At 39.7% G+C, this 14138-nt stretch overlaps 1 protein-coding gene and 1 long non-coding RNA gene across 3 annotated transcripts; one reads left to right on the forward strand and one right to left on the reverse strand.

Annotated features, from left to right (window-relative positions):
* Window positions 1-1055: 1055 nt before the first annotated feature.
* Window positions 1056-8192, reverse strand: mdh1aa (malate dehydrogenase 1Aa, NAD (soluble)). 2 transcript variants are annotated; one of them, XM_083522843.1, is made up of 9 exons: window positions 7962-8192; window positions 5312-5410; window positions 5044-5140; window positions 3840-4015; window positions 2673-2795; window positions 2398-2574; window positions 2192-2305; window positions 1657-1746; window positions 1056-1460 (listed from the first exon to the last, which is right to left on the reverse strand). In XM_083522843.1, exons 1-9 carry the CDS (start codon window positions 8013-8015, stop codon window positions 1338-1340), a joined length of 1053 nt encoding a protein of 350 aa, XP_083378969.1. In that variant the 5' UTR covers window positions 8016-8192; the 3' UTR covers window positions 1056-1337. The 2 variants fall into 2 exon arrangements, with proteins under 2 accessions (XP_083378969.1, XP_083378970.1); XM_083522844.1 differs by lacking the exon at window positions 7962-8192 and adding an exon at window positions 6366-6476.
* On the forward strand, window positions 1366-1724 carry LOC310716070. The gene is made up of 2 exons (XR_014530475.1): window positions 1366-1488; window positions 1609-1724. It is a non-coding gene; the product is annotated as an uncharacterized lncRNA (long non-coding RNA).
* Window positions 8193-14138: the final 5946 nt, after the last annotated feature.

A 14138-nucleotide genomic window follows, 5' to 3' on the forward strand; every position in this document is an offset into this window, starting at 1 on the left:
GACCAAAAACGCACTCTATTACAATTTAGGGGGTAATATGAAAATATGGAACAGTTATATTATGGAAAAAGATGCAGGAACTCTCTAAAGATTGGACACCCCTGTTCTAAGGGGTTAAGGGGCCTTGCTTAGGGGCACATGAATGTGTTGGGTACGTGGCTGGTGTGGCTAGGATTTGAACAAACGATCTACAGATCCGAAGTTCAATGCCTTAGCCACTAAGCTACCACCTCTTCTATTAGTAGTAGTATTTTTGTTTTGCATTGTACAGGTTCCCAGGTCCTAAGAGTTTCTTATCATGCTCTCAAAAGTTAAATCTGGGCATCTTCATGCAGAAGCTCCAAGACAATGTTTCTCAAACATGGTTATCTATTAGCTCTCCAAACCCATGTGGAGAAACAAGGGGCTTTTTTACTTGTCACATGTACATTACTGCACAGTGAAAATTCTTTCCCAGCAATGTTACGAAGCTGGGGTCAGACATGATCAAGCATCACTAGAGCATAAAAGGTTAAGGGTCTTGCTCAAGGGCCCAAGAGTGGCATCTGAGCAATACTCGGGCTTGAACCACCAACCTTCTGCTCAGAAAGTTTTTTTTAACTTACATTTTTGGCATTTGGCAGATGCCCTTTTCCATAGCGCCTTCTTTATCTTAATACAAATGAGCACATATAGGGTTAAGGGCCTTACTCAAGGGCCCAAGAGTGGCAGCGTTGTGTGGCTAGGATTCGACCTTCCGATACAAAGTCCAATGCATTAACCACTAAGCTACCGCCTCTTCTTACATGTTAATGTGCATTACAGAGCAGTAAAACATTTTCTTCACATATTCCAGCGATGTTAGGAAGCTGGGGTCAGCCCTGACAGAGCAAACCAGAGCAGAGGGTTAGGGGCCTTGCGCAAGGGCCCAAGAGTGGCAGCTTCGCAATACCGGGACTTGAACCACCAACCTTCTGATCAGTAGCCAACAAATAAGCCTTATAATAGCATTTTATGTATTGGTAATGAGAGTCAATGATCCAAAAGTACAAATAAAAAAATCTCCACATAAAATCTTGAAGCCAACGAGGCCATCATTGTTCCTTTTATTGTTCGAGCAGTTACATTTTTTTTATTTTTTTTTTTGAGAAAACAATGACAAATGTGCATTTCAAACCGTAAATCACTCATACTCTCGTTATTGCCTCATTAACGCGCTGTGTAGTGTATGGAACTGTCCAGATGCTCCTCGTGTCTTTACAACTTATAAATGTCACATTCTCTTCCACACAAACAGGCAATGTGGAGTTTTACAGTTTAGAAGAATTTGTGAGCCGTTTTGAGGAGGAATCGTGTCGTCATGCGGTGAGGAAGGACAGAGCCGTGTCTCGCTCCTCTATCAGCTCGGCCGCGGTGGCGTCAATCTTGGCGTGAGAGAAGTCGGAGATAGGCAGACCGTCCACCACCTGCCAGGTCTTGTTCTGTGTGTGTGTGTGTGTGTGTGTGTGTGTGTGAGTGAATGGGGGGGTGGGGGGAGAGATGGGGTGCAGTGAAGCACAGAATAAGCTATAATTATTTTCAATTAATAGTCACTTTTTATAACAAATACAGTTTGTTATACAGAAATAGAAAGAAAACAAACTAATAATGAACGAGCAGAAGCTCAAGAGTTCAGACCTTGATGGTGACGGGGAAGGAGTACATGAGGTCATCAGAAACGCCGTACGAGTTCCCAGTAGAGTAAACTCCCATTGACACAAACTCACCCTGCAGAGAGAAGGCCGGAGAGATGGAGTGAATGAGGGACAGGGGAAGAGAGATATTTTTAACAAAAGAAGAGGTAGAATCAAAGGGGGAGAGAGAGGGAGAGAAAGAAAAAGAGAGTAAAAGAGGGACAGGGAAAGAGAGAGAGAGAGAGAGAGAGAGAGAGAGAGAGAGAGAGAGAAAGAAAAAGAGCGAGACAGAGTGGGAGAGAAACTTAGAGAAAGAGTGATAAAATGGAAGAAGGACAGGGAAAGGCTCAGTAAAAGGTCAGATAGAGACAAAAAAGAGTGGTAAAAAGAGAGACATATTTATATATTAAAACACACTACATCAAAAGGACTGTGTGTGTGTGTGTGTATGTATGTGTGTGTGTGTGTGTGTGTGTGTGTGTGTGTGTATGTGTGTGTGTGTGTATGTGTGTGTGTGTGTGTGTCCACTGTGGACGTACATCAGGAGTACCAAACCAGATGTCCCTCATGTGGTCACAGATGGCCTTGGCAGCGGACATGGCGCTGGACAACTTCCTGGCTTTGATCACGGCCGCCCCGCGCTGCTGCACCGTCTGAGAGAAACAGGAAACTGTGTTAAGCGTAGCCGTGTGCTTCGTTCTGATAGCTGCAGGTCGAACTTTCAGTGATTCAAAGCTGCACTCACGGTGATGAAGTCTCCCTTCAGCCAGGCGTCATCCTTCACCGCGTCATACACGGCCAACTCCTTGCTGTGCAGGTTGACGGTGGCGTGGTGGACGTCGGGGTACTGCGTGGACGAATGGTTTCCCCAGATGATCACGTTCTTCACTCTGTCTGAGGACACGCCCACCCGCATTGCCACCTACCACCAGGAGAAGAGGAGCGACTGTCAGGAACGTGCCCTGAAACCCACTTCATACTTCATACATTCTTCAAAAAATAAATCCCAAAGTGTGTAACCTGTGAGCGAGCCCTGTTATGGTCCAGCCTGGTCAGGCAAGAGAAGTTCTCCTTTGGGATAGATGGAGCCGACTTGGAAGCGATCAGACAGTTGGTGTTGGCTGGGTTTCCCACCACCAGCACCTGAGATCAAGAACAGTGACATTTGTGTTAAAGTGTGCTGAAATAAATGTAAGTAGAACAGATAAGTAGATCATATATTTAGAAAATTTTATATTAAATGTAAAACACACACACACACACACACACACACACACACACACACACACACACACACACACACACACACACACACACACACACACACACACACACACACACACACACACACCTGCATTACCCAAATGAGGTCTAGCAAATGTAAACAATTTAATAAAATGTTTCCATTTCTTTGGTTTTGATAAAATATTTTTTGCCAATATAATCGATTACTCAATTTAATCACTATAATAGTAAAAAAAAGTATATTGAATAAATTATATATATATATACATATATATATATATATATACATATATATATACACACATACATATACACACACACACACACATTTATTATTACAATTTTATATTTTGCGTTTCTTCACCCCAACCGTAATGAAATTGAACCGAACCGCGTCTTAGAAACCGAATTGCCAACTGAAGCGTGAATTTTGTGTACCGTTACTCCGTATACACATTCATACATACACGCATTCAATTACATTCATGGCATTTTGCCTTATCCAGAGCGACCTACAGTTATCTCAGTTATACAGCTGAGAAACTGAGGATTAAGGGTCTTGCCCTGGGGCCCAAGAGTAGCAGCTTGGTGTGGCAGGGAATGGAACTCACGACCTTTGGCTCGGAAGTTCTTGCCCGAGTTAACGACTAAGCGAACACCTACCATGCCAACTGGAAAACTTACCCTTATCTCAGTTATACAGCTGAGCAATTAAGGGGCTTTCTCAAGGGTCCAACAGTGGCAGCTTGGATTTAAACCCACAACCTCCTGAACAAAAGTCCAACATCTTATCCACTAAGGTTGTTAAACCCAAGCCTACTCGATCAAACATGCATAAATACTACCAGCACAGGTACAGAATCTTCCCCTGTGTGCCTGAACTACTGATTTCGTCACACCCTGTTACAGTCCAAAGCCCATTTTTTCCGCCTTGATCCTCACCTTGACTGTTTTTTTGGCGTACTTGTCCAGAGCAGCTCCCTGCGTTTTGAAGATGGCCACGTTGGCCTTGAGCAGGTCCTTCCTCTCCATCCCCTCTTTCCTGGGCATGGAACCCACCAGGATAGCGGCATCCAGGTCCTTAAACCCAACCTCCACCTTGTCGGTAGGGATTACCTCTGCAAGCACATGTTCTCTGTGTAAATCACTGTAATTAATACCAAGACTACTACAGTGGCTCAGGACCACCGGTTGCATGAACAGTCTTGCATTTAAGCATCCATCACTGAACACCTCAACAATGGTGGAACTTTAATGAATGGACATTTGGTGTTGAGGAAGAGGATTGGTTCCCTTTTAAATCTGGTTCCTCTCAGGAACTGGGTTGAGGAAAAAGCCACTCAGACTTATTGAGGAAGAGTTTTTCTTCACCCCAATTGCCACTGGCTCATCCTTAAGGGATCAACTTACAATTATAAGGAACGAACTTATAGGCACTAAACTTATACACTCTTTTATTCAACTGTATAACTGTTATCTCTGTAAAGCTGCTTTGAGCGCTATACAAATAAAAATCATTTTCTTTTGTTAATATTTGTGAACCAGTAAGTGCATTTCTTAAAACATTTGTACAAACATTACAACACATTAGATTTATTGCAAAAGTATGTACTTCTCTCTCTCTCGAAAAAAAAAAAATTTTGTACTCAAATTTGGACAAAAAGTTTTCTTATTAAACCTTGAGGCTCAATTTGGAAAGAAATGCCAACAAACACTGCCACCTACAGAAATGAGTCTGCATTTGCTTCATTATTATAAATAGCCTACTTTTTTTTACTAGGTCACTGATTATTAACTGCCTCTGTCTGATTACTGTCTGCGGAGTCTTGAATCGGGAACACTTTTTATCAGAATGGACTTCAGTCTGCTTGTCAGTTTTTACAATGCAACCCATCCTTTGGACTCCTCCACCTCCCCTTCGCTGTTCTGATTGGCTCAGAGTGAACCAATAGGACCACTAGATGCACCACACACACCTCCAGGCGCTCAGGCAGCTGCTGAGTCATGGCTTTTGAATGGAGGATAAAGTATTCAAGATGTGAAGCACTTTTTCGAATGATTCAATGCTGATCAAGGATCAGCCTCATGTTACAGAGCTCGAAGGTGTGCGATGTAAACTGTTTTGAGACCGATCCCTGGTTCTGACCTCTAAGCAGCGGGAGGGCGCAGTCCTGCAGCTCCATCACAACACCGTCCAGCACAGGCAGCATGGGTGGGATGTCCAAGAGCACCAAGATAATTGGCTAAGATACAGAAGACAAAAATAAACAAAGATAACAAGCTGGAGCTGTGATCCTTCTAATAATATAATAAATAAACCAAGTAATTGTTGACTAGACTTTTTTTCCCCCCACTAACATTTTTTGCTACACAACATGCAACTGATTTTAACACGTTCAATCGCACTTTCCAACCTGATCTTTGCCGAACACATCTCCTTTGGCGATGCTGAAGAGCAGAGAGTAGGCGATCTGACCGGCGGCGCCCGTCACCAGCACACGGATTGGTTCGGCCTGTCGTGGTAGGAGGAAAAAAACAACCAAACAAAACAAAACTCATAATTAACGACAAAACATGGCAACCTGCTCCCACGTAGACCTTAGAAATTATGACTTGTGTATCAGTGAAAATAACCAGAGTTCAAAAACGAAGCCTGGGAAAATGATAGTGCTGAAAAGATTTGATGTTTCAAGTTATACGTAATTTGCGTGGAGATAAACTCCAATTAAATAAAACCAGAATATTTATTTCGTCTTTATTTGCATCTGTTTTTTGTCTTGCACAGGATTTACTATTCTATATAATTTTTACGTTGTAAGATAATCCTAATAGTCATAATAAGTCATAATATTTACTATACATATATTATACTGTACATATATTTTTTGCATGCATTATATATAGTAAAATGTACGTTATTATACTCTGAAATTCATATAGAACCACTTTGCCTATTTAGATTAATAACCAAAGCAGTGCTGTTTTATTTTCTATCGATAAAACAATTCCTGGATTTCTGGATAATTTGTTTTGCAATACAAACAGACAGCAAACAGCATCCTGCAGCCTAAGCTTCTGCGCATGTGCGTTAAGAAAGCCAACCTGCGCGCCTTCTATGCTAATTAGATATTATGCATAATTCATTCGTTAATAATTAACCACAGTTTTGACTTTTGTCTTCTTTTTTTTCCTGTCTCTGAATTATAAAGTTCATCCAAACTGTGAAAGAAAGCAGAAACACACATTTAACAGCCCGTCACATAACCGAACAGTTGCTAATTAACTAATAATAAACAACTAATAAATGTAATTGATAATATTTCAATCTGGACTGTACCATTCCCCCAAAACAGGCAAATGACACAAATTTAACAACGCAATAAAAAACACCTAACCAGCTTACATGTTGCTGAAAAATATCCACAAAAACTTGTTTCAAATCAAATCAAATACATTTTAATTTCTCACCATGTTTAATTTTTTCTTTTTTTTTGGACGAGTTGAAATGTGCGTCTAGGACTTGCGCTGTCCCAAGTCAGGACCAGACACCACTGTCACCTCTACTCTTATACCGAAAAGACCTTGCTAATGTCAAGAGCTGTCGGGAAGTGTAGTTTCTTTTATATAGTAACGCGTTTATGTTTAAACCCCCAAAAAACTACATATCCCAGAAATCCTTGCTTCCATTGATCGCGTCTCTGCGTTTGATTCGTCACGCCCATTCCAATACCATATATGGAGAGCATTTCTAAAACGCTACACTGAAAATTTTTTTTGCTGATTCAATGAATGAATGCTGTGGCGACCCCTAATGGGAGAAGCCGAAAGAAAGTAGAAGAAGAATGAATGAATGCTTGTAGAATGCCTAGAGATATTTATTCAAGCAAATACATAGTGCATTTTATTTCACACAATGTTAGTTTTCAGTGAAAAACTTAACATACTGAGAAGTTTACACTATAATCCATCGACAGGCGTGTAGGAAAAAATCACACAAGAGACACACATAATAATAAATTTGACCTATTACAGACGGGTCATATCATATTCAAATATTATAAGAAAAAAATTGAGTTTCCTTCTCACCATCTACACGAAATCTTATGTAGGAGGTGGTATCAAAAAGGTTTCAAGACTGGTTTTGTAACACGCCAACAGATGGCAGCACACGGCTGCACGCACAGTCACAGGAAGCACTGACCTTTATAAGTCAGTGTGCCAAAAAACATGGTCCTGTATTTTTTGGGAGCTGTGCAACTCTTGTTATTCTGACCTTCTTCTTCTTTTTCTTTCGGCTTCTCCCATTAGGGGTCACCACAGCAGATCATCCGTCTTCACACACCCCTGTTTTCTACATCTGCCTCTGTCACACCAACTACCTGCATGTCTTCCCTCACTACATCCATAAACCTCCTCCTTGGTCTTCATCTTTTCCTCCTTCCTGGTGTCTCCATCCTCAGCATTCTCCTACCAATATACCCCATGTCCCTCCTCTGTACTTGTCCAAACCATCTCAATCTCGCCTCCCACACCCTGTCTCCAAAACGTCCTACATGCGCTGTCCCTCTAACAAACTCATTTCTAATCCTGTCCATCCTCATCACTCTTGTTATTCTGACCACGTGTGTTAAAAATATGTAGAACAGGGTTAATGAAGCTCTCTGAAATGTGAACAAGACAATGTTTGGGGTGGTCAATGGAGTGGCCACGCCCCTGAGACCAGAGGTCGCTATCCACGGTGCTGGACTCGGATCCGGCGTTGCTGACGCTTCATTCGTCGATAAAGCAATGAGACGTTAAACCCCAGGACCGGGGCGTTGCGTTTTTTTTTTTGTCCTGTATTATGCATGATTGTTGCAGAGATCAGTTTTCTCAGTTCTGCAGAAATAAAGCCACAGCACACGCGCTACGGATTTCATTTCAGCAGGATGAACTCACCAACACCAGACTATTAGGAATTATTAAAAAATAAAAAATAAAGCAAGCAAATGTATAAAACTAAAAACAACACACTCTACTGCCTTATTTTTGCTGATGCGAGAGAGAAGCGTTTTATTGCTTTACCTGCGCAGAAGCAGCGCGCACCACCAAGTACATCGCGGCGAGCAGAGTGAGCATGGCGTCGTGAAACGCCCTCGTTTATCTCTCTGTGCTGTGAAGAGAAGGATACCCTTTTTCCAGCTCTCGGAAAGACGAAGTTATCTTTAACGTTATAATGGATGGAGAGTGTTGGAGATCACTGACCGCAGTGTCTCCTCTACAGCGCCGCCTCGCGATGATCCGGCTGCGCAGTGCGTCTTTTTCTTTTCTTTCCGGTATCAAAATAACCCCCGTAATCAGGATGAACTGAACCACAGACTTATTAACCACGGACAAACATTGTGATAAACGCGTTTTCTTTCACCAGATGTGTCAAATAATGCCTCAGTGAAAAATAAACAGTGAATAGTGAATACTAACATCATTATAAATATCAATCAATCAATCAATCAATCAATCAATCAATCAATCAATCAATCAATCAATCAATCAATCAATCAATCAACCAATCAGTCACATTACGTTTTGATGACGTCACGGCATCATTGTTTATAGGGAAACTTAAATGCGGATTTTTTTTTTTTCAGTAAATATTACTTCTGAAATTATTGAATTACTAAATAAATGATTGAATCTTATTATTTCTGGTTTTATTGTTGAAGAAACACATATGGCTCAGATGTCCCAATATTTTTGCCTATATATGATTATTGTGATATGTTCTTAAATAAAAGTATAAAGCATTGTTAAGAATAACAGTTCAGGACAGTCTGATTGGATCATCTTGGAAGACACCATATATACACACACATTTACACAAATACACAACACACACACACACACACATATGTGTGTACAGTATATATGTGGTGTGTTCCAAGATAATCCAACCAGACTGGAACAGTATAGTTTATTACTATTTTGTCCCTACAATGTAAAACGATATCATTCCTAATTCAACACATTTTTACATTTTAAGATAATCATAATAGTCAATACGTCATAATATGAATTGGCTTTTCCTCTATCACCAAAAACTAACATTCAGTTAACACAAACACCGACAGCATCACCTCAAGTACACAGAGTGAGTTTCAGATCGTTGGGATGTGATTATGGTCGCTAGGTGGCGCCATAACACTGTCTCTATTTTTGCTCACGATAGGTGTCAGAAAACCTGTCATAATATTTTACAGGATAACCGGAATGCAAATATTCATGTAGGCACTTTTATTAATCCTTTATGTAATGTGTTTGTGTATCAATGTGAGTACAAGTGTATGTGCATTTCAATCTAGTGTATATTGTTGATGCCCAACTAATGTTTAATATTTATATTGGTGAGTTTTGTGCTTCTGAGCCGTAACATTGATCACAAACTATTATCATAACCACGTCACACGTGTGTTTATTTAGTTTGTTCTATTCTATTACTGTATTATTGCACTTTGATTTTGGTATAATTATATTAAATATGAGTTTTGGCATCCTTACAAATTTATTACCATAGATCATTTTGGTGCAGATGAAAACAGAAAGACAGTTTAGTTTTCTTTACAGTATGAAGAATCTCTTTTTCGATGAATTATTCTCTGATCAGACTCTTCTATTTCGTTTTTGGCCGCCTCAAACAGTATAACTGAATATGCACAATTCTGTGGAAAATTGAAGTGTGTTTGGCCATCAGTTCATGACCTCAAGCTCAAGCACATTTGGGTTCTGCAGCAGGACAATTATCCGAAACACACCAGAAAGTCCACCTCTGAATGGCTCAAAAAAACAACAACAACAAAAACACTGAAGGTTTTGGAGTGGCCTTGTCAAAGTCCGGACTTAAATCCGATTGAGATGTTGTGGCATGACCTTAAACAGGCCGTTCATGCGCACAAACCCTCCAACGTGGCTATAAACAATTCTGGAAAAAAGATTGTGCTAAATTTCCTGCACAGTGGGGTGAGCATACATTTTCACACCACTGTTTCCTTGTCAATAACACGCCTTTGAGTCTGCGGTTCAAAAGTGCACTTGAAAGCTGAGTCAAACTGCTCTGTGTGTAAATGAATCCATTGATTGACTTCCTGTTTGGCATCATATGCAAAGCAACGATGCTTCATTTAACAGCCTCAAGCCTCACAGGCCCTAGCCTGAACACACACAAACGCACAAATGCACACACACACACACACACACACACACACACACACACACACACACACACACACACACACACACACACACACACACATCTTTGACACATAGGTACACCTTCACGTACACCCACTTTGCACATATTTACAGGCGTGTATACACAAACATTTCTATAATTCAATTCATTATAAATTCTAAAGCGCTTTTAACAATGGACATTGTCTCAAATCAGCTTTACAGAGATGACGGACATAAAAGAATTTATAGGTTACTTAGAATTGTAATTTGATCCCAAATGAGTGAGCCAGTGGTGAATGTTGCAAGAAAAAAAAAACCTGAGATGGCATGAGGAAGAAACCTTGAAAGGAACCAGACTCGAAAGGGAACCTCATCCACATCCTAAACATGAATGTCTATTCATTACAGTACCAACAAGGTGTGGAGTGAGAGACCTTTAAATGCATTTATATTAATTACAGACCAAATCATCCTCAAAGTTCTTGAGTTGCTCAGAACTTAATCATTAGGGCATTCGGATGAATCAGGCAGTTCCAAAGAGAAGAACAGAGACAGGAACAATATTTACTGGTACCTCAGGAGCATATTATATATAAGAGGTTGACCGATTTATCCACACCGATAGTTTTTCCGGGTTGCAACATACAATACGAGAGCGGCCTCTAGACTTGAATCACTGACATCACATGCTGTTTATTTAAAGTGTCTTTTTAATTCATTTAGAATGGAACTGTTTTTATTTATTTGGAGTGTTACTTTTTGTTTTAGTTTGAATCCATATCTTTTATTCTCCCCAGTATTTCTTAATATAATGAATATATTAATTTTTATTTCATTGAGCACATTTTCAGTACTGTTTAAAAAATTAATTTTTGTAATGAAGTTCATTAGTGTTGTTTTTTTTTTTTTTCCAATATCCGTAAAATTGATTAATCGGTTATCAGCAAGTACACTCCAACCTAGATATCGCTATCGGTAAAATCCACTATGGAAGCAACATGATCTCACATTAACATCCACACCCACCCTACTCAGATCCTGCAGACTTCGCACTCTTCCTGAACATTAAGCTCCAGCTCAAAGGTCGCCATTTTAACACCATTGTGAAAATCCAGCGCAAATAGCAGAAGGTGCTTGACACGCTTTGAAAAGAAGACATCCAGGACATGTTCCAGAACTGGCAGGAACACTGGGAGTGCTGTATTGCTGTGCAGGGGGACTATTTTGAAGGTGATAGTGGGAAACGTTGATAGATAAAGTACTTTCTTGTAAACAAAGCCAGTCTTGAAACCACCTTGTATGTATATTCTATAGACTCCTTAATGAGTGACATGATAGAACGAGTAACATTAATAAAGGCTGTCATTATGGCACAACACAGTAATGACATCACTGCTCATTATTACACTGCAATTATGACTGACAGCTATGAGCAGTAGGTATTCCTGTTCAGCACATTAGAATCAGTGCACACTTTATTCTGAAGTAAAGACACACAGTGAAGAATAACAAGATGTTAGGATCAAACTGTCAAAACAGAAAGAAAGAAGAAGTATTTATGAAAAAAAAGCAGTGTACATCATAATGACAGATATACTCTTAAAAATAATACCAGGAATTATATCTCTCTTTCTCTCCCTTTTTCTTTCTCTTTGTCTCTCTCTCTCACCCACTTCTGGTTGTCTGTCAAAGAAGCCCTAAAGGAAATGGAAAAGGGCCGTGTTTTCTGCGTGGCACAGGTAAGTGGGAGAGAGCGAGAGTTTCCTGTCTGCTCACAGCAATTACACCGTCAGCGACAGGTGCTGTCAATGGGAGGATTAGCGGAGTGAAGCATGCTGGGAATGTAGTCTTAATAGGTTCGGTTAACATCAGCACAGCATCTTTCTATTATCACTCGAAATCCTGCAGCGTGCAGCCTTCACTAAAGAATGGGAAAAAACCGAGATGCTGAGAAACCAGAGCATGAGAAAAAACACACACACACACACACACACACACACACACACACACACACACACACACACACACACACACACACACACACACACATGCTTCATAAACCTGAGCGTTAGACTATGTATAGAAGAGCTTTCGGTTTTTATGGATAAAGACAGACAGACAGACAGACAGACAGACAGACAGACAGACAGACAGACAGACAGACAGACAGACAGACAGACAGACAGACAGACAGACAGACAGACAGATAGATAGATAGATAGATAGATAGATAGATAGATAGATAGATAGATAGATAGATAGATAGATAGATAGATAGATAGATAGATAGATAGATGAATGGATGAAAAGATAGAAAGAAATAAAAAAGAAATAAAGGCAGATAAACAATTAAGAGCATAAAAATGACTAAAACTTGCACCTTTGCACTGAGGTGGAACCCTAAGTACTAACAATAATAAGCCTAACACACACCACCCTGTTTAGATTCAGCTCCTAGCTATGACTCAGTGCTGGAATCGCCCCAGTGCAAATACCTTATTGGTTTTTCCTGTTTTTCTATTTAGTATCATGATACTGCGCAATTATTCCTCTGACTTCCAGTACAATGATAATGACATTCTAATCCCTATTAGATTCTATAATAACAGCACTTCAATTATTATAATGCAACACAACACAATATTACACAACACCACTTAAAAGTGCACACAATGCTCTGAAACATCTTAGTAAGTGGAGGGGACGAGGACTACAGTGTTCTGATGTGACAGCATTCCAGAGGGGATTAATGAACAGAAGCAGGACAGTGTAATCTGGATTCAATTACAACCCTGAAGCATTGTAGTGATAACACAGTTTATTTGTTTGTTTGTTTTTTTGGGGTATAAATGCACAAGCCCCGATTTGCAAATCAGAAAAAAAAAGTTTGCATTGAATTTTTATCCGATTATATAACAATTACCTGCAATGGTCATTGAGTAGAAATTGTATATGTGTGTCTTTCTTGTCTTTCATTCATATTAAGGGTGACCCAGCCAGCATAGATTCGACTATCAATCTCACAGCTGAAAATTGTTATAAAACAAGGAGCATACCATTTTTTTTATATGGGGGTGCTTAATGTCTGATTTTACATAGAACCATAAATTGTTCCCAATAAGTTAATATTCCCTCTGCCGTGACAGTTTCACTTTCCATGATCCGTGACTAACACAGAGGCACTTCAACGGTAGGGATTAAAATATTGAACACACACACATACCCACACACACACACACACACACACACACACACACACACACACACACACACACACACACACACACACACACACACACACACACACACAAAACAAAAAGAAAGAAAGAAAGAAAAAAAGAAAGAAAGAAAGAAAGAAAGAAAGATAGATAGATATATTATAATATTAAAATAACATTGTATAGTTCATGTAGAGTTCAAGCAAACCAGGCTATGAAATCATTTGAGTGTCCTGGTATCATGGATTAGGATTGAAGATTTCCAAGGAGAAACCTTGAGCAAAGACTTGAAGAAGATAGATAGATAGATAGATAGATAGATAGATAGATAGATAGATAGATAGATAGATAGATAGAAAGAAAGAAAGAAAGAAAGAAAGAAAGAAAGAAAGAAAAAAAGAAAGAAAAAAAGAAAGAAAAAAAGAAAGAAAGAAAGGTGGACAAACAGGCAGACAGGCAGGCAGACAGACAATGTTTGGGATATTGTCTTTTTTTCTGTTCTAATTGAATTCTGTAAATAAATATCAGATTGTTTTTTGGTGCACTGATGTTAAGCTGTAGATAGAGGGCGCTCACACAGGTGATTTTCTGTAGGCCTTTCACTGCTTTAAAATGTTATGAGGAATTGTTTAACTGGATGCGGGAAGTCTCAGAATTCTTTCTCAGAATTACATACAAGGTGCCATCCTTCACTCTGATAACTCTGGTAAAAATGGCCCTGAAGTTCTTGAAAATATTCCCGCATTCCATCTGTGTTGAGTTTAAATCCTGACTGTACAACAGTTATCCATAGACAGGAATTCAATAAGACATAATG

The sequence above is a fragment of the Silurus aristotelis genome, assembly GCF_946808225.1.
Source record: "Silurus aristotelis genome assembly, chromosome: 20".
In the NCBI taxonomy this organism is placed as follows: Eukaryota; Metazoa; Chordata; class Actinopteri; order Siluriformes; family Siluridae; genus Silurus; species Silurus aristotelis.

What these genes read in the sequence shown, in the direction of transcription:
- mdh1aa (XM_083522843.1), bottom strand. Translation starts at nt 8,015, where the DNA reads ATGCTCACTCTGCTCGCCGCGATGTACTTGGTGGTGCGCGCTGCTTCT. An exon ending in CGCCCTCCCGCTGCTTAGAG is followed by an intron (nt 4,016 to 5,043) that starts GTCAGAACCAGG and finishes ATGTGCTTGCAG; the next exon opens with AGGTAATCCCTACCGACAAG. An exon ending in TCTGGTTTGGTACTCCTGAT is followed by an intron (nt 1,747 to 2,191) that starts GTACGTCCACAG and finishes TTCTCTCTGCAG; the next exon opens with GGTGAGTTTGTGTCAATGGG.